Below are 27,678 nucleotides of genomic sequence, written 5' to 3' on the forward strand. Positions count from 1 at the left end.
CATTAGGACAGGAACGGTAGACACGTTGGTGCTCTTATGCACGCCCCTTAACTTCCAACTTCCACTTGGCCAATAAAACTCTTATTAGCCCGCAGTCACGAAGGATTCGGCCTCACCTCCTACCTAGCTCTGCTCTCCCGCTCTTTTGCTATACCTAGGAGCTTCCCAGTCTTCTCCATAACCTAAGATTCCTTAATCAAAACAAGAATCTCTCAACAAAAGGAGATAGCAGAACTCCGAACCTATTCCCCCTCACCCGCCTCCACTTCAGAGGCGGGAGAGATCAATGTATCCTTTTGCAATAGCGGCGAATATTCTGTATTCGTTCGTCCCTATCAGCTTCGAGGCTACCGACTCATCCAACCAATACGAGCGGGTTGTGGGCGGGGTCTAGTCCCCGCGCGGGAAGATGGCGGCGGGCGGCGTTATTGCGATCTATGGGCGGCTGAAGGTGGTTTGTTTTTTGGAGAGCGGAGTGGGTGGGCGAGAGCTAATTGTTCATCTACAAGGAATGGGGGGTGGCGGGGGGAATGGAGTGGGGGCGGGAAGGAATATTGCTCCGTGTCATCTCGATGTGGGGTAGGGCTGCCTGCTTTGGGGAGATGAGTACCGGGCAGGAGTGGCCATCTGTGCAGCGAGTAAAAATTCTGATTAGGTCGAGTTGCAGGAAAAAGCAAAGAGGTACAAATGCCATAAATGTATCTAGGACCTGCCTGTGCATTGGCGGTTCTTTACCGTGATGTGCAGTGACAGTGTCCTTTTGAATACCGATCGTTTAGACGCGAGCAGGAAGGCTGCTGTTTTCAAGTTTAGATTTCAAATTCGAACAAGTAGGTGGACTTAGGCGAGCTTTCAAAATGCTCGCTAATGTTCTTGGCTTGTTAAAGATCCTTTGGGAAATGTGCGCCTCTAATATGCTTCCTGGAGATTGCTTTCACGGAAGGTCAGATTTATTCACAAGTGTTTATTGATGGTGTTAAGAACCTCCAAGTTCGGAGGCAGGATACCACGAAATACTGTTTATGTGGAGGAGTGGTAGGTGCCGTTATTTTTAGAATAGAATAGAATTTTTTATTGGCCAAGTGTGATTGGACACACAAGGAACTAGTCTTGGTGCATATGATCTCAGTATACATAAAAGAAAATATACCTTCATCAAGAATTCTAAGGTGCCCTCTTTTTGACTCCTGCAGTATACAGGTCCTCAATGGAAGGCAGGTTGGTAGCAATTGTTTTTTCTGCAGTTCTAATGCAGGCATCTTGGTTTTGAAAACTGGGTGCTAGTATAGGTATCATTCTTTTCTGACTTATTGGCATACATTATTAATCCATGTTGGATAAAAGAGCTAATTTCTTTGCCTAAGGTACTTATATTATCATCTTTGGTATATTTATTCTGCAGTAACTCTTACATTCCACTGAATTTGATGAGATTTGCTTTACAACCTGATCCTCTGCATGTTTACTTAGATGTAAAAAGTAGAGTTTTATTGTACATAGAATCCTAACAGAGTCTTTCTTCTGAATAAATATGCATAGAAAACATTAGATTATGGCTGTGAAAACTCAGTGTGGCTGCTTATACTTGAAAAAGAGAATAGATGTTGTACGGAGGGAATGATGACCTTTCTTAGAATTCTCAAACTTTTATTTAATATAGACTTCTTGCACTTCATTGATGTTTAAGATTTCTTTAGAAACTGGAACTTTACATGCATTTGAAGTACCTTTCCAAATTCTATTTCTTTGTTTACTCTAAACGCATTCCCTATTACAAGGTTGTGCTTCAGAAAAAATACCTTGCTTCTTTGTATGCATCTGTTAGATAGAATACAACAAACTACTTCAACTCAGTATAAATAGAATAAAATAAGTTGACTTCACATTTCAGAACAGTATATATTTGTTTTCTGAGTTCTTGGACTACTAATATTGCTACTTTCTCAGCCTGACTGTGTATTGAAAGATTTCCAATGGTTGTAGTACAAATTGAACCCTAGAGAGCAATTCTTCTGTCCTTTCAAAATACCTAGGAAGCAAAAATCTGTATGGGGTTAAGAAATCTGGAAAACAGATGTGGGGTGAATGCAATATTGTAGGAGTAAACTCATTCCAGAAAAAATTAAAGGCACTGTTAGTAGTGCTGGCAGATTTTAGGCTGAATGACTTCCACATTTTATTTATTTATTTATTTATTTGTCAATCATATATAAGATAACAGGTAAAAGTATAAACATAATTTGGATACATGAAAAGAATAAGTAAAAAAGGAATATTAGGACAGGGACGGTTGGCACACAGGTGCACTTATGCACGCCCCTTACAGACCTCTTAGGAATGGGGTGAGGTCAACAGTAGATAGTTTAAGCTTAAAGTTTTGGGGATTTGGGGAAGAAACTGCAGAGTCGGGTAGAGCATTCCAGGTATTGACCACTCTGTTGCTGCAGTTGTATTTTCTGCAATCAAGTTTGGAGTGGTTTACCTTGAGTTTGTATCTATTATTTGCTTGTGTATTGTTGTGGTTGAAGCTGAAGTAGTCACTGACAGGTAGGACATTGTGGTAGATAATTTTATGTACTATACTTAGGTCAGATTGAAGTCTGCGTAGTTCTAACTTGTCTAAGCCCCAAATTTGGAGTCTGGTGGCATAAGGTATTTTATTTACCTATCATGAATTAACATCAATAAATTTGATGGTGACATGGAAGATTTCCACTACGCCTTACACTTTTTAAAAAGAATTACCGCACAAATACTATATATATGAGAAACTGTATCAGTGTCATTAAGCTCATCGGTTGGAAAGGTTGAAGTCTTAAACCTCTCCTCCTAGAAGCCACCTCGGTCTTCATACCTTGGCCCTGCCTTCTGTTCTTTATCACACTGATTTGGTGGCTCTTGTTGCTGTAACATATCTCCTGGAAGTGCCCCACCTGATGTCCTTCCCTTACCACTAGAGAGACATAGTGGTAGAAGGACATAGGACTCCTGTAGTCTTTATTCTTAAAGTTTTTGTAAAAAATAAATTCTATAGTGCCACTTTCTGGCAGGATAGAATGAAGGTCAAAAGCCCACCCTTTTCCACTCCTTTGGCAGACAGACTAATCTCACTGGAGATAAATAAAATCAATTTTTAAAGAGGAAAAAGTATATAAAAATCTTTTTAATATAGATTTGATAGTCACATGCCAAAACCTTCAGTGGCAAAGAGTTATAGTGCTATTAATGCTGTTTAAATCATACGTCATAAAGGATTTTTCACAGTAAAATGTTCAAAGATGATAAGGCTTTAGGCAGATCTCAAGACGATGCTGGTCTGATCCTTGTTTTACAAGCAAGTCTGCGTAAAGCACATAGTTACAAATATTAAATAGTGAAAGTAATAGACAAAATATTAGGCTTAAGTATGTACTGTAAGTCAGAATAAAATAAATTCTTTACAATCTTTCTAACTAAACATTTTTATCTACAGTAGTAACAATATTCATTTTATATGGGTATACATTCAACATATGGCTCTGGGAAGCAAATAGAAAGTTTAAAACAATAAAAAACATGGACAAACAGATTTGCCTGTGTCAGTTTTTCCTGAATTTCCCCTGCAGATCCCTGAATATTCCAATCAGTTAATTCTGAGGCTGCTGATGAGACAGAAAGAGCTCTGTCTCTCTTCTCAGTCTTTATTCTTAAAGTTTTTGTAAAAAATAAATTCTATAGTGCCACTTTCTGGCAGGATAGAATGAAGGTCAAAAGCCCACCCTTTTCCACTCCTTTGGCAGACAGACTAATCTCACTGGAGATAAATAAAATCAATTTTTAAAGAGGAAAAAGTATATAAAAATCTTTTTAATATAGATTTGATAGTCACATGCCAAAACCTTCAGTGGCAAAGAGTTATAGTGCTATTAATGCTGTTTAAATCATACGTCATAAAGGATTTTTCACAGTAAAATGTTCAAAGATGATAAGGCTTTAGGCAGATCTCAAGACGATGCTGGTCTGATCCTTGTTTTACAAGCAAGTCTGCGTAAAGCACATAGTTACAAATATTAAATAGTGAAAGTAATAGACAAAATATTAGGCTTAAGTATGTACTGTAAGTCAGAATAAAAATAAATTCTTTACAATCTTTCTAACTAAACATTTTTATCTACAGTAGTAACAATATTCATTTTATATGGGTATACATTCAACATATGGCTCTGGGAAGCAAATAGAAAGTTTAAAACAATAAAAAACATGGACAAACAGATTTGCCTGTGTCAGTTTTTCCTGAATTTCCCCTGCAGATCCCTGAATATTCCAATCAGTTAATTCTGAGGCTGCTGATGAGACAGAAAGAGCTCTGTCTCTCTTCTCAGCCTTTGTTCCCAATTTTTGTTTTCATTAAAAAATAAAATTGTCTAGGAAAAAGAGAGGGATTTGGGAATGACTGCCCTGCTGACATGATTAAAAGTCATGCCTCAGTCAGCTTGAAACTTGAATCTTAATTGAAGCTGAGACATGGCAAACAGCCAGTGAATGCAGAATTGGAGGCTTACTATTTATGTAAGCATTTAACATTTATGATTTTGCATATTTTTACATAGTAGAAAATGCAAAGAATTTCTTTTCTTAAGATCAGTCTGTGGGAAAGGAGGTTGAGAAAACTAAGTATTTTTAGTGATTGGAGTTCCTAGCAGAATTTAAGAAGTACAGAGGGATCCATAGAATGAAACAAAATATTCCTGATTTTATTTTCCACTATCCTCAGGAATTGGGCTGCCCTGCACTAGAAGGTGTATGCCTGTCAGATGCTGAAGACATACAAAAGCTGCTATTCAGCCCTTCATCCCATCGCCTGGACATATTGGAATGGATCTGTGTCAGGTAATGGGTATTACAATTTGAGCCTTATTCCCTGATGTGGTAATTCTAACAGTACTGTCAGAATGTCTTGTGCAAACTCAGTGAAATCTAAAGATCTGACAGTACGAGCTCAGAAGGAGGTGGGGGCATAGATTTTTTTTCTCTTTCACAGAAAAAAACTTTATAGCCTGCTTTGTTTAATATCTCCACAAAACCCCTGTATAAGGTCATCCACCAGTTCAGAGTCCAGTATCATTAATGTAAGATAATATTCAGTTGTATATACAACTTGACCCTAGGCCAGTGATGGCTAACCCTTTTACCAGCACGTGCCAAAAGCGTGGGGGAGCGTGGAGGGATCATGCGTGTGTGCCCACACCCATAATGCTATGTGCTCCCCCGCGCTCCCCCTGCTTATGGCACGGTGGGCCAGGTACGCCTGTTTTTTGCTCTCTCCAGGCTCCAGATCCACTCTAGGAGCCTGGGGAGGGCAAAAACGGCCTTCCCCACCGCTCCAGAGGCCCGGAAACAGCCCGTTTGCCAACTTCTCTTGGGCCTAGAAGGCCCAAAAATCAGCTGGCCAGTGCGCACATATTCACCGGAGCTGAGCTCATATGCCCACCGATATGGCTCCGCGTGTCACCTGTGGCACGCATGCCATAGGTTCGCCATCATGGCCCTAGGCCATCCAAGTGATGTTGTTAAGGTCTTGTCTCAATATCTGTGCCTATTCAGGTTTGAATTGGGAGGAACAGACTCAGGCTCAAGAATGGGTGACTGTAATTGTGCAGGCTCCCTGGATTGAGATTTTTCACATGTGAGCTATTGAACCCCAGACAATTTTTTTTTGTATGCTGATTTGTTTTCTTTACAGAAAATGCTTCTCTTTTTTCCTCTTCATTTTATTATTTCTTGCTTTTAAAATAGAACATGTCCAGAATCTGGGAGTTTGTCAGTCTCTAAATGCAAATAATACGTTATTCCTTTTGGAGAAACATGACTATAGAGTTCAGGAGGCATTGCATCCAATATATCTGTAGCCCTTTCTTTGCCATGCCTGTTTTTAGCTTTTCAAGTGCTGGGAGGTAAAGTAGAAAGTTTCTGGTCGCAGATTTCTTTGCTGATAAAAGAATTATCTCTGCAGACTTGGGAGTAGGAGACTGAAAAATCCTGTAAGTCTTAGGATGCTTTGCTGGAGATCATGAGATTGCAATTTTAGCATTTTCTTTTTCTGACGAGCAAGATTCATTTATTTTTAGTATAAAAAGAAACAGCTCTTGAAACCATTGCTGCTTCTTTTTTTGTGATCCTAAAATTTATATGATTTGACCTACTTTTAAGAGTGTTAGTTTCATTTCATGTATGCGTCCCATTTCCAGTTCTGATCAAATGACAGGTGTGCCCTTTGAAACCTACTTTCCTTTGATTATACATGTTAGCAAGGAAGTTAGTTAGGAAGTTGTAACAACTGTGGAGATTAGCTGTAGCATAAAATCACAAGTTGCCGTTTGTGGAAATTAAGAGTAGCTAATCAAAAATTATTTACACTAATTTTTACTTCATTGGATCCAGTTAGGTGACAGCATCTAGCTAACCCTGACTGATCTTGAAAAGCTATGTGGGTCAGATTTTATTGTTATTTGGATGGGAGATGAATATAGGTTAGACTATAGGAAAATAGAAAACTTCTTGAAAGAAGACAACCATTTCCATAATATTGTCAAGAAACCTATACAGGTAGTCCTCAGGTTATAAACATTCGTTTAGCAAGCATTCAGAGTTATGATTGTGCTGAACAAATGGTCCTTATGACCGGTCCTTGGAGTTCCATTTGTCATAGCATGCCTGTAGTAATATTATCACAATTTGGGATCTTGGCACCCAGCTCACAATTTCAGCATTGTAGTGAACCATGATCATGTGATCATGATTTCCTGCTGGCCTCTCACAAGCAAAATCAAAGGGGGGAGCAGGAAGTTGGAAATTGCAATCACATGAGATCTTTGCTTAATATAGTTGCTTCAAAACATAAGATTGATGGCAAATAAATTTGCTGGAATTGTTTTCGCTAAGCAACCATGTTGGACTGGGCCCTTTGATTTAGAAACGGCTGGCAAATATTAGTTTGCTCCTGTGTCCTAAACCCAGTATCTCCCAACTTTTGAAAATGAAATAAAGACGAACTAAAGTTTTATACTACCTCTTAGCCCACTTATGTGGGTTTTTTTTTTTAGTTAGTTGGCATTTAAAATCTCTTTTGATAAGTAATGGCAAGAACAGACTATGGCAAATAGATTTAAATTATTAAAGAGGCAGGATAGCTTTTTTGCCTTGTAGAAATATATGAAATTAAGGCAGATTCTGCCTGTGTAAGTTCTCCCTAGATACTTTATGGGGTTATAATAGTTCGATGGGATCCAAATTTTAAAAAATGAATATTTGGCGTTTCGGTTGTAGGAGTTTATAACAAGAGTAGTTGCCTGTGTCCCTTTGTTCTGGCCAATCTCACAATCATGGTTGCTTCCTCTGATTGCTCTCTTCATTCTATGCGAAGGGTTTTCCCCCTTGCTAGATTGAAAATCCATGGGTAGAACTAGATTTTACGCTAACTTATTTTGAAATCATTATACAAAATAATCATAATTGCTATTCAAAAATAGATATCTAAATGGTTTGGTATTGTTCTTTGGAAAGGCAGATGTATTATTTTACCTTTTCACCTTTTTTAATCTCTGAATAATTTCAATTACTTGCATTTATGAAAGGGTGCGAAGTATTTACAATATTCTGACAAGGCTTATAATTTTTTCATTATAAAATACAAAAGAAAATAGTGGGAAAATAAGGAAAGGAAAAGGAAAGTATAGGGCAAAAGGAAAAAAGAAAGAAAAGACATTGACTTCTGACTCTCTTTTGTGTAGTAGAATAAGGTAATAGCATCAAAGCTCAACTTTTTACTTTTACGTAGCAATATAAATCTGCCATTTCTGTAATAACAAACTATCTAATCAATAAAACCCAAAATCAAAGTTTCATATTTTTTCCCCCCACCTCAAGCACAAAGTCCAGAAGTGGTTTCCAGGTAGAAACTAAAACTTTCTTTAATCAAAACAGTCAATTTGGCCATCTCTGCTAACTCCCATCAGCTTTTGTAAGCATTTGTGCGGATTAAAGCGTCCTTCCATTTTTGTGCATACAATAATCTTGCTACTGTCAACATTTATAACATCAAAGTTCCATTCCCTCCCACCCAATCTTTATCCTTTAAAACCTAAAAGAAAAGTTTCTGGTTTTATCTTTATATTCACTTGAGAATCTTCTATATTAAGATGTGAATCGTACTCCAATATTGCTTTGCTTTGAAAGTTTATTTTGCATTCCTTTGCAGTGTGTACCCACCTCTTCGAGAGCAGTTTTCATCTTTCAATAAGGAATCACAATCAGGTTTAAAGATAAAAGGTATACTGTATATCTAGTGGTTATATTAAGTGGATTAATAAATAAATAAATCATTCTATCAGTTGGGAAAGTTGTTGATGTGTCTGTGTGTTCCTGGGTTGTGGGTGGAAAGGTGGGCAGGATAGGACAATATAGAGATTCAAATTCAAACTGCAGGATCAAAGTCTTTTGTCAAAAAGACAAAAATAGACACTGGCAATGCAGTTCCTTTTGTATCTGCACGCAGTATCAAAATGTTTAAAGAAAAGAAATGAAACTAAATGGGAAATTACGAAGTAGGAGAGCCAGTTTGATCTAGTCTAGTGGATAAAGCAGTAGGCTAGAAACCAGGATTCTATGAGTTCTAATCCTGCCTCAGACCCGAAAACTGGTTGGGTGATCTTGGACAAGTTTGTTTGTCTATCGGCTCAACCTACCATAAAAGGTTGTTGTGGAGAAAATAGGAGCATTGTTGTGTTCACCTTGAATTATCGTGTTTCCCCGAAAATAAGACCCTGTTTTATATTTTTTGAACCTTGAAATAAGCGCTTGGCCTTATTTTCGGGGAGGTCTTATTATTTTGGAGCGCATGGAGCAAGACGGGGATCTTCTTGCCATCTTTACCTGATTTCCAGCTCTGTCTCCCTAACCCTAACCAAAGGAAATGGCATGGACCGGTTGTGTATCCGTTTAAATTTTTTTTGGGGAGGGTTTATTTTCGGGGGAGGGCTGATTTTCTGAGGTGGTCTTATTTTCAGGGAAACACCATATTGTTTAAAATAATAAAGGCAGGAAATAAAATGGGTCAGCATTGTTTTCGTCAATTGATACCCGCTCCCCTAGACATCTCTTGTATATTCTTGTCATATACCTATAAACAGCCTGGAGACTAAGTCTAATGTGCTGGGCAGAATAGGATACAGAATAACAGAGTTGGAAGGGACCTTTGAGTCCAACCCCCTGCTCAAGCAGGAAATCCTATATCATTCTGGTCAAATAAGAAGAGATTGGACAATCATTTGTCTGAAATGATATAGGGTAGTAATGGCGAATCTTTTTGCCGTCGTGTGCCAAAAGTAGGGGGAGCATGTGTGTGTGTGTGTGTGTCATGTGCAGGTGTGCCCTCACCCATAATTCAATGTGTCCCGCCCCCCGCACATGTGCGTGTGACACACACACACCCCACACTCCCCCAGCTTTTGGCACGCGATGGCACAGTGTGCCGGGTAGGCCCATTTTTCACCCTCCCCAGGCTCCAGAGGCTTTCTTGGAGCCAGGAGAGGGCGAAAACAGCCTTCCCCACTCTCCCGGAGGCCATCCGGAGGCCGGAACGGTACATTTTCCGACTTCCAGTGGGCCCAGAAGGCCCGAAAATCAGCTGGCCGGCACGTGCATGCACGCTGGAGCTGAGCTCGGGCAATGCTCACATGCCCACAGATACGGCTCCGCATGCCACCTGTGGTACGCGTGCCATAGGTTCGCCATCACAGATATAGGGGTTTCTGCTTGAGCAAAACAAGACGACCTCCAACTCTGTTATTCTACAAATGGCTGCCCTACATCAGATTCTGACCTGTTTGTAAACCATAATTTCAAGGACTGCTCATGTTACTTATTTCTATGGAAATTAATAGAGATGCATTTCTCTTGTGGGAGGAATCTAAAGTTCCCTCTGAGCACAAATGGGGAAGCTGTTAATTATATCCGAGACTGCATTCTATTAGCGTATCCCGAGGTAGTCAACCTTTTTATACCTACCGCCCACTTTTGTATCTCTGTTAGTAGTAAAATTTTCTAACCGCCCACCGGTTCCACAATAATGCACCATGTATCGTCGTCTGCGCATGCCTCTCACGCATCGTGGATTGGGTTGGGGGGGGTGCTGGCTACCAGCTCTGCTTGTCTGTTACAGCTGGGTGGTGTGGGGGGAGATGCGCAAGCTATTCTGGGACGAGGCTGTTTTGTTTGTGGTCACACTATAGCGTCATTTAGTTTCACTTACATAACATGAACTAAACTTATGCATGGGTGATACAAATAGTATATTTTCAGAAATTTAAATTGTCACAGGGAATTTTATGAAAACCTAATGAAAATGTTTTTAAATAATGCTATGAAAATTTTTTAAAAGTCAATTAAATTAAAAAAAAGGAAAGTGCTTCAGTATTGGACAAAACCCCTACCGCCCACCATGAAAGCTGGAACACTCACTAGTGGGCAGTAGGGACCAGGTTGACTACCACTGGCATATCCCATTAAATTCCATTAGAACAATTGAAAACTAAGCCCGCATTTGTTTTTTTATCTTTCCCCGTCTAACCATTTCCTGGTTTCTGCTTTAGTGTTACTACAATAGTATGATTGACTATAGAACTACCCTGCTTCCCCTGATATTAATCCCAATCGGGCTTTTGAGCGCATGGCAATAAGGCCAAGCGCTTATTTCAGGATTCAAAAAAATATAAGACAGGTTTTTATTTTCAGGGAAACACAGTAAGTTTATATCAGTAGTGGGTTTTACTTACCTTTGCTACCGGTTTGGAACTGTGAGCGCATGCACAGCATTTCTGCGCATGCGCAGAGCATCTGTGATGATGGTGGGTGGGTTGAGTCTCCCGCTGTTACTAGTTCGCCTGAACCGGGTCAAACTGGCAGAAACCCACCACTGGTATGTATGAATAACTTCATATCTTCTAGTTAACCAATCGCATTTGGAGGCTAGATGATAATAGAATAGTGAGATCTTGAAGAGTAAATGTCTCCAAAAGAAACAAATTGAATGATCTTAATTAATGTATTTGTTTATTTCATTTCATTTATTTATTTATTTACTTTTAATTTGTATATTTTAACCTTGTTCTTAATTTTGTTTTTAACTATACTTTTAGTCTTGTGTTTATTGTTTTATTAAACTATTGTAAACCACCCAGAGTCACTTAGTGAGATGGATGGAATAGAAATTTAGTAAGTAAATAAATATAAATTTGCAGCAAGCCCTTCTAAGTGATGAGAAGTCATTGCTTATAATTAAGTTACGGGGTTGTTCAAAGTAATAAAAAAATAATGTTTAAGAAATACTTTAACAAAATAAGAGATGCAAAAACAAAAGGATTTTAAAGCTTTTTGCACTTTAAAATCATCAAGTTAAGTTATGGGGATACTGGCAACTTCACTTTAAAAGAAAAATCAACTTTTGTAGCTAACATTTGTGACGTTTCTGTTGGCATAGAGATGCCCTGCAAAGCAATTGCTCGGTTTCCAGGAAATGAATCACATCTTAGTTGGCATTCCATCAGTCCGTGTTTCAGTCCATCAAGCTTCCAATATTCCAAGCAAAATCTGAACTTTTGGACCAAAATTCTGATTGTTCTGAAGTCCTGCCCTCAATGAGGTCAGAACTAAGCCAACGGACATAAACACATCTGTATCAATTACTTTTTTTAAATCTAAAAGTGTAGGGTTTTTGCCAAGGAATATGGTTTAGGTTTTCAGTGTGTAGCACGTGACTTGGATTAATCCATAATCTTCATAATTTGAGAAGCTGCATAAAAATGGATCGACCCTTAATTTATTATGTTGTCATATTTTCCTTTGTCTAATGCTTGCAAGCTAGAAATCATATTTTAATCCTTGGCTGTCTTCGGCAATTGAAAACAGCCCGCATTTGTTTTTATCTTTCCCGTCTAACCATTTCCTGGTTTCTGCTTGAGCAAAACAAGACGACCTCCAACTCTGTTATTCTACAAATGGCTGCCCTACATCAGATTCTGACCTGTTTGTAAACCATAATTTCAAGGACTGCTCATGTTACTTATTTCTATGGAAATTAATAGAGATGCATTTCTCTTGTGGGAGGAATCTAAAGTTCCTCTGAGCACAAATGGGAAGCTGTTAATTATATCCGAGACTGCATTCTATTAGCGTATCCCGAGGTAGTCAACCTTTTATACCTACCGCCCACCATGAAAGCTGGAACACTCACTAGTGGGCAGTAGGGACCAGGTTGACTACCACTGGCATATCCCATTAAATTCCATTAGAACAATTGAAAACTAAGCCGCATTTGTTTTTATCTTTCCCCGTCTAACCATTTCCTGGTTTCTGCTTTAGTGTTACTACAATAGTATGATTGACTATAGAACTACCCTGCTTCCCCTGATATTAATCCCAATCGGGCTTTTGAGCGCATGGCAATAAGGCCAAGCGCTTATTTCAGGATTCAAAAAAATATAAGACAGGTTTTTATTTTCAGGGAAACACAGTAAGTTTATATCAGTAGTGGGTTTTACTTACCTTTGCTACCGGTTTGGAACTGTGAGCGCATGCACAGCATTTCTGCGCATGCCTCTCACGCATCGTGGATTGGGTTGGGGGTGCTGGCTACCAGCTCTGCTTGTCTGTTACAGCTGGGTGGTGTGGGGAGATGCGCAAGCTATTCTGGGACGAGGCTGTTTTCTATACAAGTCAAGAAAGGGACTTCTAACTCACCATTCTTTAATATTATTGGCTCTCTTTTGGCCTATCAGATCATATTCTTCTGAATCAGAGGAGCACATCCTGAGGGTCCATGTGGCTCCTGGAATTCTCAGAGATCCTTTAAAAGTTTTTGACAAAATTGTAATATTTCATATGTTTAATATGAAAGAAATGGGAGGTGAAGAGAGCAGTCATATTAATAGCACTCAATGAAATACTAAGTTTTTTGCTCTTGAGGCCATCAACTTTTGTGTCTATACATATAATTCTTGGCCCAAAACTGATAACATGCGATTAGTCTGAAACATAATTGTCTTTTTTGCAGTGGGCTCCATTACGCAGGCAGTTCTTTTGTTCCCACTCATTTGTTGCTGTCTTGTCTCTTGAATAGGAAACATTGGAAAATGAACTGGGGACTCTTGGTGGGCAAAACAAAGGCCCTATCACTGAATCAAGCCTCTGTTTAATAACTGGATGTGAGTTTTAGCGTACGAGGAATTGTATAAGGAGTACCAGATAAGGATTTTTGTAGAATCTTCTCTAGAGGGCACTGAAAGAATCGGGCATCTTGATCTGGTATCGAACGTCTCTGTTTCTCTACAATAGCTAGATAGCTAGTCCAAAGATAAGATTACTTGTGGAAGTCAAATCTTGCATAATCTGCTGTAAAAAAATATATATGTTGCTTTCCAGGAAGAGTTTCCCTCCACTCTGGGCCAACGTTTCATTTTTGGCTATGCAGTGATCATTGGGAATTAGGGGAAAGTAAACAAAATAGAATATAGTACCTTTGTTTTGTAAGTTTGGTTCAGCTTCCATAGCCTTCCCCAGTCCTGACTCGTGCCTGATGTCTGCCATCTGATGGACACCTGATGGAGTCAGACATGCTGATGTCATTCTACCCTACAAAGTACTGTAGTTTTTTGAGAGCTTTGTTAGGACTTGAAACCTTGGAATGTAAGTGTAAGTTGTATTAAAATTTCAAGCTCTCCCCCTTTACTCTCTTTGTCGTCTCTGTGGCTCAGACTGGTAAGACAGTCTGTTATGTTATTAACACAGCTGCCTGCAATTACTGCAGGTTCTAGTCCCACCAGGCCCAAGGTTGACTCAGCCTTCCATCCTTTATAAGGTAGGTAAAATGAGGACCCAGATTGTTGGGGGCAATAAGTTGACTTTGTATATAATATACAAATGGATGAAGACTATTGCTTAACACAGTGTAAGCCGCCCTGAGTCTTCGGAGAAGGGCGGGATATAAATTCAAACAAACAAACAAAAAAAGCAGAATGGGTAAATCTGGGCTGGAAAGTCGTCAAATGCATGGGAAATTAAAAAGAAAAAAGCAGAGCCATAAGAAAGTTGAAATGCCCAATGTTTCCTAGATATCCCTTTGGATGTCTGCTTCCATTTGCAAGCAGGGAAAACCGGGAACATTTACCGAAAGGTTTCATGAACTCCGTTGTTCACAAGAACTGGAAACGTCTTATTCCAGAGCAAATAATAACTGTGGGAAACCCTGGCACCTGTGTAGCTAAACTTCCTCTTATCCTGACAGGAATGGCGAAGCTGGGGTATGACCTGATGCTTTGTCGAGCTGATGATTTGGATCTCATTGAGGTAAGCGCCAGGAAAACATCTGCAAAAGGGGCCTCCTGTCTCTTGCATGGCTGTTTTATGCCATTTCCTTGCCCTTCATTCATCCTTCAACAAAGTTGTCGGCTCCTTGTTGCCTACTGTGACTGGATATTCTTCTACTCTTCTCTTTCCTGCAGCTTGATTGACCTGCAATAGATATGACAAGCTGTTTCCTCCCCCCACCCCCACCCATAGTAACATTTAACTAATTAAAAATCTAGCAGGTTATGTGATGAGAAAAGGAATGAAATGAAGCACGTGGAATTTCTCTTTGTGGAATTTCCTTTCTAGGCCTTGGATATTTTTCTTCTATTCCCTTTTAACATGGGGCCTGCTCAGACACTGTATCCTGAATATCGGCAGCTGAGCATATCTGAGAGGGAGGCCTGTTTATGTCAGCAGACTGGAAGGGACGATGCTAACAGTTTGTATGCTTTTGTGTGTATGTCCCTATAGGGAAAGGCCTGTGTTAAGAAGCAGCTCCACTTCCTGCAGCAGCTGGTGGCTGTCATTCCAGCTCAAACTAACCTTATGCTATCAGACTCTATATCGGACTCCAGTAGTTATTCCAGGTGAGGGGGAGGGGGAGGTAACCCTCCCCACAATTAGCATTCCCTACTTTTTGCAGCTGTTGCGTGCTAAAATAGATATTTAGTTAATGTGGTGTTGAATATCGCTGCCGTTGCTGAGTAGAGCTGAATTGTTACTGTTGGCATAAGGTGTGGAATTCTGCCACTACAATGGCATGCTGATTCAGATTTTGGGATGAAATTGGCATGCCATCCTAGATAATTTGTCCTGGAAAATGTCCAAAATTGTGGGTACCTTCTTTTTTTAGTGTGGATTTTGGAGTAAATATTTGGGGTGGATTGCAAAGGGGGAGTGCTCTGGGGCCATGTTTTATTACCATCAAACTTATTTGTCTTTTAATGGGGACAGATCATCTCTCTTTGATTTTTTAGACCCATTCTTCTCTTTGTACCAATCCCAATTTTACTTCCTAGGTTAGACTGCCCTGAAGCCTGTATTTTATAATCCCCCGGCATTCTCTTGCAGCATAGAGGAATCTTTCCAAGAAATAGCTAGGAAGAATGAAGAATTCATAAAGCAGGTTTTCTCCAGCCCCGATCTGCAGGCAGTGCTGAATCCAGAGAGTCATCCCTGGAGCTCAGATATAAAGCCTCTCCTTTTGGGTGAAGAAAAACAAAAGAAAAGGTGAGGTTCCTGTGCTTGCTGTTAAGTTATGGAAAGTAGTCAAGAAGTCCTCCACTCAGCTTAGTGTAGAATTATGGGGAGGCTAGAGCAGTGGTGGGATTCAAATAATTTAACAACCGGTTCTCTGCCCTAATGACCAGCTGGGTAGGCATGGCTTGGTGGTCATGTGACTGTGTGGGCGTGGCCAACTCAACATCACTCACTTCGATAGGCGCTTCGCCTTAGCTGATACAATGTAATAAGGGTTAACCAGAGAGGCAGTTTCTGTAAGCAGGGCAATAAAGATTAGGCTAGAAACACCACCAGAATGTTTCCTTCCTGCCTTCCTTACAGGATTAGCCCTGTAAAGTGGAAAAAAATAAAATAAGATTTCTTCCAACAACCGGTCCTCCAAACTGCTTCAAAAGTTAACTACCGGTTCTCCCGAATAGGTGCGAACTGGCTAAATCCCACCACTGGGTTAGAGGTGTCAAATAGAGGAAAGGAAAATGAGATCCGCTTTTCCATTGATGTCCAGTGTCCACTCCTTTTCCCCATGTCTATCATGTTGAAACCATGAACTCCTGCTACCCACTTTCTTGCCTGTGTACATAAAAGGGCCCTGCTGTCAATGACTTCTCATGAGAAAACTCTCTTGAAGGCATCAGAGGAGCTGGAGGAGACAGCAGCAGCCTTGGAAAATCTAAGAGCAGAGGTAAGCAATTTACAAACCTGCTATATCAAGGGGGGTGTGTGGAATATGTTTTACAGTAGGGTGAATTGGAAGTGTCTTTCTGGATCACCTTCAGTTCATTTGCCCCATTACTGCACTTACGAGCAGTCTGTCATGTTTCATTTTATCAGTTGTATAGGATCATCATGGAATATTTACAGAAAGAAGTATCTGATTTTATGAGACTAGTGATCAGTTCAACAACATAGTAATTACTTAAATTGTGTTAGGTAGATGTCTATTACTTAAATTGTGTTAGGTAGATGTCTATTAGTAAGTTTTCATATCAAAAAGGGTCAATAAAATAATGTTGAAGAGTTGCTAGCCCTAAGTATCCTTTCCCAAGGAAAGACTAGCTAGGGCTAGCAAGTGCATTGCCCTTAATTCTTCTTCCCTTCTCTCTTCTGCCTTGCCTACCATCTTTATTGACTTCTCTGGTCCTATTATTAAAAACAATACCCCTACTTTTCCTTTTCCTTTTTTTCTTTTCTTTTCTTTTCTTTTCTTTCTCTCTCTCTCTCTTTCTTTCTTTCTTTCTTTTTTTCTTTTGCTATACAGCTATTGCAGCCGTTTGCATCTGGTTGCTGTAATGGGTACCACATGTCTGTATTTTAATTGCAACAGAGGTATCCTGGCTGGATTGCAGTAAAGAGCTATTTCATTCAATTTCTCATAGGGAGTCAGGGAGGTGATGCTTGGAATTTCAAGGCAAGCAGAGCAGGAAACCAGAAAAGTAGTTTGGTGTAGCAATAGCACTTATATACTACTTCACAGTAAATTACAGCCCTTTCTAAGCGGTTTACAGAGTCAGTCTATTGCCTCCAACAATCTGGGTGCTCATTTTACCGACCTCAAAAGGCTGGAAATGCCAAATTGCAGGCAGCCAGCAATCAGCAGAAGTAACCTACAGTACTGCATTCTAGCCACTGTGTCACCTGTAGCGTAGTGTAGTAGTGAAGATTAGTCTAGAAACCAGGAGAGTGAGTTCTAGTCACATTTTAGGCCTAAAAGCCAGCTGGGTGTTTTTGGCCAGTCACTTTTTTCTCAGCCCATCCCACTTCATAGGGTAGTTGTTGTGAGGAAAATAGGAGGAGAAAAGAGTATTAAGTATGCTTGCCACCTTGAGGTACTTGTAAAAATAATAAAGGCAGGATATAAATAAAATAAAATATAATAAAAATGGTCTTTGGCATTAATTACCTTTTCATTACCACTGCTGGTTGGCTTTTATAGGATATAGCCTACCCTCAAACAGTTGATTCCCTCTTTCCTTCAATTCAGGTGTTTTCACTATGTTTTTTTGGGTGGGTGGGTGGAAATAGTGTTCTTTCCTCCAGGGGAGTCCCGCTGGTGTCGATCCATCCAACAACACTGCCACGGCTCTTCAGTCCCTCAAGTTGATAGTTTCTGACTACAGCCAGCTGCTCACAGCCTTTGAACAAGTATATGAGAATGAGCTGCAGAAGCATTGTGAGCGTCCTGCTCCTAAACTGAGTCCTTGTGACCCCCTCTTCCAAGCTGTGCACCGCAATCTGCTGCTGTGTATACAGGTGAGCTTGGGGCATTGTGAATGGCTGGACAGAGAATTTGAGAGCCTATGCAGAAATGGTGGCAATGTAGAAAAAAGTTATTTAAGTTTTCAGTCATGGCTTCTGGCTTTGTGTTTGGAGTGGCCTGGTAATAAAAGTAGGAAATGCTACTTCATTTCCTAGCAATCATTCAAAGATGTCTTGATACGACTCTTTTTCTCTCCGAGTCAGAAAATATGTATCTGACTGTACCATTTCAGTCTGCAGATATGGCTCCACCCCAGATCCCAGGAAATCTGCAGGTGAAGAATAGAATAGAATAGAATAGAATAGAATAGAATAGAATAGAATAGAATAGAATAGAATAGAATAGAATAGAATAGAATTTTTTATTGGCCAGGTGTGATTGGACACACAAGGAATTTGTCTTGGTGCAGATGCTCTCAGTGTACATAAAAGAAAAGATACGTTCATCAAGGTACAACATTTACAACACAATTGATGAAGGGGGAAGGCCTATAAATGCACAAGATAGCTCTTGTGCCAGTTGAAAATAATCACTTTGGAGCCAATTCATTTCAGCAGAAAGAGCTCTTCTGGGGCTATGGTGGGCCTCTATGTGGAGGTTTGGTGACAGAGGAGGAAGAGAAGCAGTAGTTCAGACCTATTTCCTCAGGGAAATAAAAAAGCCTACCGTATTTCTCCAAAAAGATGAGCCACCTTGAAAAGAAGTCCTATCACATTTTTGAGAGCATGCGATCAAATTAAGCCCCACCCACAAAATTAGCTCTAATTAAGACCCCACTATAGTGGGGAGTGGGGCAAGGCACACAGGTAAAAAATAAGCTAGTGTGGGGGTGAAGCTGCCCTACTTACCAGGCCTTGCACACCCCGACACCTGCCTCGCTTTCTTCTGCAGCCACTTGTTCTGTGGCTGCTTCTCGCCACTCTCATGCATCGCCCTGGCTTGTGGAGCTCTGTTATCGGCTGCAGATGCCTTCTGGCAGACATCTGAAGATGAAACAGAGGCCGGGGCGATGCGTGCGAGTGGCGGCAAGGGGCCACAAAAGATGTGGATCAGCAGTGGGCTCCTGCTGAGTGGGGCTGTTGGTGCCCCGCCACAAGGTGAGTCAATAATTAGAACCCTCCAAAAATAATACCTACCGTTTTTTCGGGGCTCAAAAGAAAATAACACTGGCCTTCTTTTTGGAGAAACAAGGTATCTTCATAGGTCATCAGATGGCAGCAAAAAGCCACCAGTCTAGTCCTGAAACATCCAAATGTCTCAAAAGTAAAGAAAGCTGGCTCCCCTTTCAAAGGTTTCTCCTTTGTTACATCATAGTTACTCTAGTTACATTCCTCATTGCTAGAATACCATTTGTTGGAATACTTTACATGAACCTTCAGGAGAAGATACATTATAGAAAAGCAAACATAATGTTTTCATCCTTCCTGATGTTAGGTAAATGGACCTACATTTTAAGTCTAATATGTTTGAATGCACAAATGCCTACCTTTCTCTTAGTTCTACCCACTTAGACATTTGCATGGAGTAGTTCCCTTTCCTAAATCTTCCTACCAGCCCTACTCATAGTTTTTTTTTTCTGTTAAAACAACAATAATTTCAAAAATAGTTTTTAAGATAGTCTTTCATCCATAGCTAGGTTGTGATTAATGCCAAGTTCAGGATAATACAATATTCAATTTAGACCAAATTGTAAATTGATACCAGGTTGCATGTAATCTGGCTGAAAATTCAGCTAATTGCACACAATTGCAGCTGGGGCTATAGACATAGTTACATCTCTATGTGTACAATGTGAAGAAAAAGAAAATTCCGTCAAAGGAAAACAGTACAAGCTCAAAAAGGCTTAGTTTATTTTATTAGAACAAATTTGATGTAATTGAACCATGAAACTGGTCATAGCAATGCTAAAATAAAATGAGATGTTAGAATGCCTGGATCTGTAGTATACGATATTATAAAACACACAGAGGAAATAAAAAAGTAAAGCTGCATCAGCTTTTTGTGATTTGCAAACATCAACAAGGAATAGAAGTACTGCAATGATAGAAACATCTTTTAACTGGATAGACCGACTATTACAGTCAGTGTATATTTCACTGATACGCATTAACATATACCATAATTTTTATGTTCACTTTTTTTCATTGCCTATTTTGGCTGAGACAGAACTAATTATCATAACTTCCATAGAAATATCACTTTGAATAGCGCTAATTCGAATAATGCGACCATCATTCATTAGAATTCATTATCCACACTAATCAAGATCTAATTGTATCCATAGCTCTAGCTTCAAGTCTATTAGAAATCAATTGCATATTGACTTTGTGCTTGTGGTGGGGAAAAAAAATGAAACTTTGATTTTGGGTTTTATAGGTTTGTTGATATAGAAATGGCTACTTTATACTATTATGTAAAAGTAAAAAGTTGAAGTTCGATGCTATTATCTTATTCTACTGCATCAAAGGGAGTTGGAAGTCAATGCCTTTTCTTTCTTTTCCCCCCTTTTCCCTCCTCTATTTTCCCTCCTATTCCCTTTTGTATTTTTATGTTTTATTTCATAAACGTTTTTTGCCTTTGCGGAGCCGGCGTGGGCATGGCCTGCACATGATGCACCCGGCCCACCAGCCACCAGTTTGACAGGCAGGGTCTAGATATTGGTTCCTTGTGTTCACTGATCAAAGAAATTTATCCTGCTAGTTTCTGTACTGATCCTTGGTATAGCTGCCATTATTAAATATCAAACTGATCAATTCATTTTTTAATTTGCTGTCATTTCCCTTTTCCTCAAAGATGACACGACAATAAGGATATTATAATTTCTGGAAGGGTTGAAATAGGTACCAGACAATTAGTGATTCCCTACCTTATGAATAGCATTCCGTGTGCCTCAGCATATAGTCACATGACCCCAGAGGCGTCTTCGGACCACGCTGGCTCCTTCTGCTAAGAAACGGAGATGAGCATGGCCCTCTAGAGCAGTGCTTCTCAAATAGTGGGGCGCGCCCCCCAGGGGGGGCGCGAGGCTCTGTAAAGGGGGGTGCGTTTCCTCGTCTCCCACCATAGTCACAGTGAAGCCAAGCGCTACATACGCCTCATCATATTTTCGCGGGGGGCGCGAAAAATGTTTTCTTCTTCCTAGGGGGGCATGACAGAAAATAATTGAGAAGCACTGCTCTAGAGTCAGACACCAAAGGACAGAGGAAACCTTTACGCTATGAACAAGTAGGGATTCAGTTTCATGCGAAATAGGAGTGTTCATATTTCCTAATGTTCACATTCAGATGGAATTGAAATAACGGTAGCTGCCTGTGTGCTTTACCATCTAGAATAGCTTTCTTTAAACATGACATTTATGATTATCTTTGACTTTTGTGACAAAAATGCTTGAGACTTAGAGCCCATCTTTAATAAAAGAAAGAGGGCACGTGTGTGTTCACACAAAGATGAAATGATGCGTGCAGTGAACCAAAAAGTCTGTAAAAGACAAGAGGCAGCAGGCTGGTTGCTAAACTCGGGGATTTATTTCTTCCTATGTAAATCTGCCCCCCTGTACAATAATGACATACTGAAGGGCCATCAAATAGAAATGTCTTCTAACCCATGAAGCCTGTGCTTTCTTAGCTTTCTGGTGCTTCATGGTTTTGTTTTTATTACACAATCCCCCCCCCCCCATTTTTAAACTTTTTAAAAAAATATCTCCAGAATAGGCTTTTCAGTTCCCTCTTTCCTGCCCCACCTCTTCACAGCTATTGATACCTGGAGCACAAAGTCTTGAATAGTTGGAGATGATAAGATGCCACTAAAGGAGCTGCCTGCCTTTGTTTTATGAATATTCTCGTTTGCAGGAGCTGCAAGGCCTGGCCCAGGTTACAAAAACCTCAGAATGCATTATGGCGACAGTGCAACAGCGGCATGAACAGAAAGAGTTCTGGAATGGAAGCACTATAGCCACGTTACGTAAGTCTTGTGGTCTGTTCTTTCCTATGAATGTCAGCTCCTCTTCCTATACCGCTCTTTGTGAAACTCCCTTTCTGATGTTTAAACGTTGAATTATGGCAACTGGACCAAACTTCGTTTACCTGAGGCATTTCATTGCTCATCCAAGCAATGTCATCAGTCAGAGCAAAATTAGTTAGTCAGAGAGTCATAGGACTGCACCAACTCTTGCCACACCACCTTCAGGGGTTTCTCCCCAAAATGTGTTGCAATATGTCAGTGAACACTCAATCATCCAGGCCAAAGGTGTCTAAAGGTTAAATCGTGACAACTGGACCAAACTTTGTTAATCTAAGACGTCTCATTGCTCATCCTGGCTCATCATCAGGCCTGATGGACCCCGAGAGGTTCCTGACGGAGCTTGGGCCATTCCCTGAGGATCTGGCCCACGGCACGACTGAGGAACTAGTCGTGGCCTGGGAACAGGCCACGGCTGGGGCCTTGGACCGTGTCGCGCCTTTGCGGCCTCTGACCCGGCGCAGATCTCGTCCGGCCCCTTGGTTCTCCGAGGGGCTGAGGGAGATGAAACGCCGGAGAAGACGCCTAGAGAGCACCTGGAGGTCCAGTCGCTCCGTTGATCGGACACTAGTTAGGTCCTATTCTAGGACCTACCTAGTGGCAATGAGGGAGGCGAGGCGCCCACGCCTCCACCCTCATTGCGCCGGCAGATAACCGCCCGCCGCCCAGCTGGTGACCCGCCTCCTCCTTCACCAGGAGGTGCGGATGACCTTTGCAGGACGAGCCGAGGAGTTTAGTGGTTATCTATACGATAAAATCGCCAGCTCCGGGACGGTCTGGACCGAAATTGGGATGATCCAAGCGAGGGAGAGGAGGCACGCCTTGTTGAGTCTGTTTGGGATGAGTTTGACCCTGTGGCTCCCGAGGACGTGGACAGGTTGTTGGGGAGGCTTCACGCCACGACATGTTTACTGGACCCGTGCCTTCCTGGCTGGTACTGGCCACTCAGGAGGTGACACGAGGCTGGCTCCAGAGGATTATCAACGCTTCTGTTGGAAGGGTTTTCCTGCCGCCTTGAAAGAGGCGGTGGTGAGACCCTCCTCAAGAAGCCCTCCTGGACCCAGCTATTTTGGGTAATTATCGTCCAGTTCCAACCTTCGCTTTGTGGCGAAGGTTGTAGAGAGTGCTGTGGCGCGACAGCTACCCCAATACCTGGATGAAGATGTCTATCTAGACCTGCTCCAGTCCGCTTCCGACCCGGATACAGCACGGAGACAGCTTTGGTCGCATTGGTGGATGATCTCTGGAGGGCCAGGGACAGGGGTACCTCTGCCCTGGTCCTATTAGACCTCTCAGCGGCTTTTGATACCATCGACCATGGTATCTTGCTGCGCCGGTTGGGGATTGGGAGTGGAGGCACCGTGTATCGGTGGTTCTCCTCCTATCTCTCCGACCGGTCGCAGACGGTGTTGACAGGGGGCAGAGGTCGACCGCGAGGTGCCTCACTTGTGGGGTACCGCAGGGGTCGATTCTCTCGCCTGCTGTTCAACATCTACATGAAGCCGTTGGGTGAGATCATCAGTGGCTTCGGGTGAGATACCAGCAGTACGCTGATGACACTCAGCTGTACTTTTCCACCCCGGCCACCCCAATGAAGTTGTTGAAGTGCTGTCCCGTGTTTGGAAGCCGACGGGTCTGGATGGGGAGAAACAGGCTCAAGCTTAATCCTCCAAGACGGAGTGGCTGTGGATGCCGGCATCCCGATTCAGTCAGCTGCAGCCGCAGCTGACTGTTGGAGGCGAGTTACTGGCCCCAAAGGATAGGGTGCGCAACTTAGGTGTCCTCCTGGATGATCGGCTGTCGCTTGAAGATCATTTGACGGCCGCTCCAGGAGGGCCTTCCACCAGGTTCGCCTGGTTCGCAGTTGCGCCTTCCTTGATCGGGATGCCTTGTGCACAGTCACTCATGCGCCTGCTACCTCTCGCTGGATTATTGTAATGCTCTACATGGGCTCTTGAAGTGCACTCGGAGGCTTCAGCTAGTCCAGAATGCAGCTGCGCTGGTGATAGAGGGAGCTACGCGTAGCTCCCACGTAACACCGCCTCCTGCGCAGACTGCACTGGCTACCTGTGGCCTTCGAGTGCACTTTAAAGTGTTGGTTATGACCTTTAAAGCGCCCATGGCTTAGGGCCTGGGTACTTACGGGACCGCCTGCTGTTACCACATGCCTCCCACCGACCCGCACGCCTCACAGAGAGGGACTTCTCAGGGTGCCGTCCGCCAAACAATGTCGGCTGGCGGCCCCAGGAAGGGCCTTCTGTGGGGGCTCCTACACTCTGGAACGAGCTTCCCGGTTTACGCCAAATACCTGACCTTCGGACTTTCCGTCGCGAACTGAAGACACTAATTCAAATAATGCAACCATCATTCATTAGAATTCATTATCCACACTAATCAAGATCTAATTGTATCCATAGCTCTAGCTTCAAGTCTATTAGAAATCAATTGCATATTGACTTTGTGCTTGTGGTGGGGACAAAAACGAAACTTTAATTTTGGGTTTTATAGGTTTGTTGATATAGAAATGGCTACTTTATACTATTGTGTAAAAGTAAAAAGTTGAAGTTCGATGCCATTATCTTATTCTACTGCATCAAAGGGAGTTGGAAGTCAATGCCTTTTCTTTCTTTTCCCCCCTTTTCCCTCCTCTATTTTCCCTCCTATTCCCTTTTGTATTTTTATGTTTTATTTCATAAACGTTTTTTGCCTTTGCGGAGCCGGCGTGGGCATGGCCTGCACATGATGCACCCGGCCCACCAGCCACCAGTTTGACAGGCAGGGTCTAGATATTGGTTCCTTGTGTTCACTGATCAAAGAAATTTATCCTGCTAGTTTCTGTATTGATCCTTGGTATAGCTGCCATTATTAAACATCAAACTGATCAATTCATTTTTTAACTTGCTGTCATTTCCCTTTTCCTCAAAGATGACACGACAATAAGGATATTATAATTTCTGGAAGGGTTGAAATAGGTACCAGACAATTAGTGATTCCCTACCTTATGAATAGCATTCCGTGTGCCTCAGCATATAGTCACATGACCCCAGAGGCATCTTCGGACCACGCTGGCTCCTTCTGCTAAGTAACGGAGATGAGCATGGCCCTCTAGAGCAGTGCTTCTCAAATAGTGGGGCGCTCCCCCCAGGGGGGGGCGCGAGGCTCTGTAAAGGGGGGCGCGTTTCCTCGTCTCCCACCATAGTCACAGTGAAGCCAAGCGCTACATACGCCTCATCATATTTTCGCGGGGGGCGCGAAAAATGTTTTCTTCCTAGGGGGGCATGACAGAAAATAATTGAGAAGCACTGCTCTAGAGTCAGACACCAAAGGACAGAGGAAACCTTTACGCTATGAACAAGTAGGGGTTCAGTTTCATGCGAAATAGGAGTGTTCATATTTCCTAATGTTCACATTCAGATGGAATTGAAATAACGGTAGCTGCCTGTGTGCTTTAGAATAGCTAATCTAGAATAGCTTTCTTTAAACATGACATTTATGATTATCTTTGACTTTTGTGACAAAAATGCTTGAGACTTAGAGCCCATCTTTAATAAAAGAAAGAGGGCACGTGTGTGTTCACGCAAAGATGAAATGATGCATGCAGTGAACCAAAAAGTCTGTAAAAGACAAGAGGCAGCAGGCTGGTTGCTAAACTCGGGGATTTATTTCTTCTTATGTAAATCTGCCCCTCTGTACAATAATGACATACTGAAGGGCCATCAAATAGAAATGTCTTCTAACCCATGAAGCCTGTGCTTTCTTAGCTTTCTGGTGCTTCGTGGTTTTGTTTTTATTACACAATCCCCCCCCCCCCCATTTTTAAACTTTTTTAAAAAATATCTCCAGAATAGGCTTTTCACTTCCCTCTTTCCTGCCCCACCTCTTCACAGCTATTGATATCTGGAGCACAAAGTCTTGAATAGTTGGAGATGATAAGATGCCACTAAAGGAGCTGCCTGCTTTTGTTTTATGAATATTCTCGTTTGCAGGAACTGCAAGGCCTGGCCCAGGTTACAAAAACCTCAGAATGCATTATGGCAACAGTGCAACAGCGGCATGAACAGAAAGTGTTCTGGAATGGAAGCACTATAGCCACGTTACGTAAGTCTTGTGGTCTGTTCTTTCCTATGAATGTCAGCTCCTCTTCCTATACTGCTCTTTGTGAAACTCCCTTTCTGATGTTTAAACGTTGAATTATGGCAACTGGACCAAACTTCGTTTATCTGAGGCATTTCATTGCTCATCCAAGTAATGTCATCAGTCAGAGCAAAATTAGTTAGTCAGAGAGTCATAGGACTGCACCAACTCTTGCCACACCACCTTCAGGGGTTTCTCCCCAAAATGTGTTGCAATATGTCAGTGAACACTCAATCATCCAGGCCAAAGGTGTCGCCAACTCCCTGACCTTCGAACCTTTCGCCTCGAGCTTAAGACACATCTATTTATTTGCGCAGGACTGGACTAGAATTTCAAATTTTAAATTTGGTTTTAACGGGGTTTTATTATCTTATTGTAATTTTTAATATTCGGCCTTATTTAATAAGTTTTTTAATTGGTGTTTTATTTTGTATTTATATGTATGTTTTTATTAGGCTGTAAACCGCCCTGAGTCCCTTGGGAGATAGGGCGGTATAAAAATGCGATTAAATAAATAAATAAATAAATAAGAAAGAAAGAAAGAAAGAAAGAAAGAAAGAAAGAAAGAAAGAAAGAAAGAAAGAAAGAAAGGTTAAATCATGACAACTGGACCAAACTTTGTTAATCTAAGACGTCTCATTGCTCATCCAAGCAATTTCATCAGTCAGAGCAAAATTACTGAGGCAGACATTCAGAGAGCATCTGATTTTTCTGACTTATGAGTTGGGTGCTTTCTTAACTGACTTACCTTAATCCTGGGGATGGGGGGAGGTCTTTTCTTCAGGGAGTGAAATTTAGAGAAGGTATGATGAGCAGCTAGGCGAGAAGGACATGTAAATGTGTAGAGGGAATTTGGTTTAGCCTGAGCATGTTGATGAAAGCCTGAAAGGCTCTCAAGCCTCCCAGGCACCTTCTAGCAAGCTGATCTTTTACTTTTTCAGCCTCAAAGCTTGAAGAATTGCAGCAGAAATACAAAACCATCCATGCCACCCTCAAAGACTCTCAGAGATCCTAAAGATGAAAGGACTGCAAATTGTAGGTTATTTTTGGATGAAGGAAAAATGTTTCTTCCTAGGATGTAAATGAAAACCTGATTTTTTTCCCCCAAATGTAAATATATTTTCTGTAGTCTTCTGTGAAAATTTAAAAAAATAAAGTCTGTCTCCTTTAGGATGAATATTCTCACTCACACTTCTTGGTTGTTTTTTTCTCTTAAGCTTGTTGAATTCTCCTTTAATTCCTAGTTTCCAAGTAGCACTAATTGGATCAGAAAACCACTTCTCCCTTTTTTGTACATTTGCATCCCTATATCTAGCATCTTGTGGAATAGGCTTCTATCTCTAAAACTACATGTCAGGTATTTCCATATGGCTGGAAGACCCTTTTTTTGCCAAATCCCTTGAAGGACAATTTTTGGAATTCCCAATCTGCTCTAACGAGATCATTACCTCCTAATGTTGTGATTTGTTGAGAATTTAGCAGGATTAAAACAGTGCAGTTAATGGATTGAAAAGCATTTCAAGTGCTCTGGAGAATTTTCCTGCTTCTGAAGTATAATTCTGCTGAAACTCCAGTTGAACTGTAGAATAGGCGATTACTTGGACAATTGACATAATTGCTCCTAATTGCCTTCTCTTGGATGGATA

The 27,678-nt window shown here is 41.3% G+C and overlaps 1 protein-coding gene across 4 annotated transcripts; it reads left to right on the forward strand.

Annotated features, from left to right (window-relative positions):
• Positions 1 to 364: 364 nt before the first annotated feature.
• Positions 365 to 27,229, forward strand: HAUS7 (HAUS augmin like complex subunit 7). 4 transcript variants are annotated; one of them, XM_058171835.1, is made up of 10 exons: positions 365 to 451; positions 4,754 to 4,869; positions 8,237 to 8,307; positions 14,318 to 14,379; positions 14,854 to 14,969; positions 15,454 to 15,612; positions 16,210 to 16,306; positions 17,647 to 17,874; positions 25,885 to 25,996; positions 26,974 to 27,229. In XM_058171835.1, the coding sequence occupies exons 1-10, from the start codon at positions 410 to 412 to the stop codon at positions 27,045 to 27,047; spliced, it is 1,077 nt and encodes a 358-aa protein (XP_058027818.1). In that variant the 5' UTR covers positions 365 to 409; the 3' UTR covers positions 27,048 to 27,229. The 4 variants fall into 4 exon arrangements, with proteins under 4 accessions (XP_058027818.1, XP_058027819.1, XP_058027816.1 ...); XM_058171836.1 differs by lacking the exon at positions 25,885 to 25,996 and adding an exon at positions 21,730 to 21,841 and having other exon boundaries at positions 26,974 to 27,228; XM_058171833.1 differs by lacking the exon at positions 365 to 451 and adding an exon at positions 717 to 1,218.
• The last annotated feature ends 449 nt before the right edge of the window (positions 27,230 to 27,678 follow it).

The sequence above is a fragment of the Ahaetulla prasina genome, chromosome 2, assembly GCF_028640845.1.
Source record: "Ahaetulla prasina isolate Xishuangbanna chromosome 2, ASM2864084v1, whole genome shotgun sequence".
Taxonomy (NCBI): domain Eukaryota; kingdom Metazoa; phylum Chordata; class Lepidosauria; order Squamata; family Colubridae; genus Ahaetulla; species Ahaetulla prasina.

What these genes read in the sequence shown, in the direction of transcription:
- HAUS7 (XM_058171833.1), top strand. Translation starts at nt 1,120, where the DNA reads ATGATCTCAGTATACATAAAAGAAAATATACCTTCATCAAGAATTCTA. An exon ending in GACTCCAGTAGTTATTCCAG is followed by an intron (nt 14,970 to 15,453) that starts GTGAGGGGGAGG and finishes ATTCTCTTGCAG; the next exon opens with CATAGAGGAATCTTTCCAAG. An exon ending in ATCTGCTGCTGTGTATACAG is followed by an intron (nt 17,875 to 25,884) that starts GTGAGCTTGGGG and finishes TCTCGTTTGCAG; the next exon opens with GAACTGCAAGGCCTGGCCCA.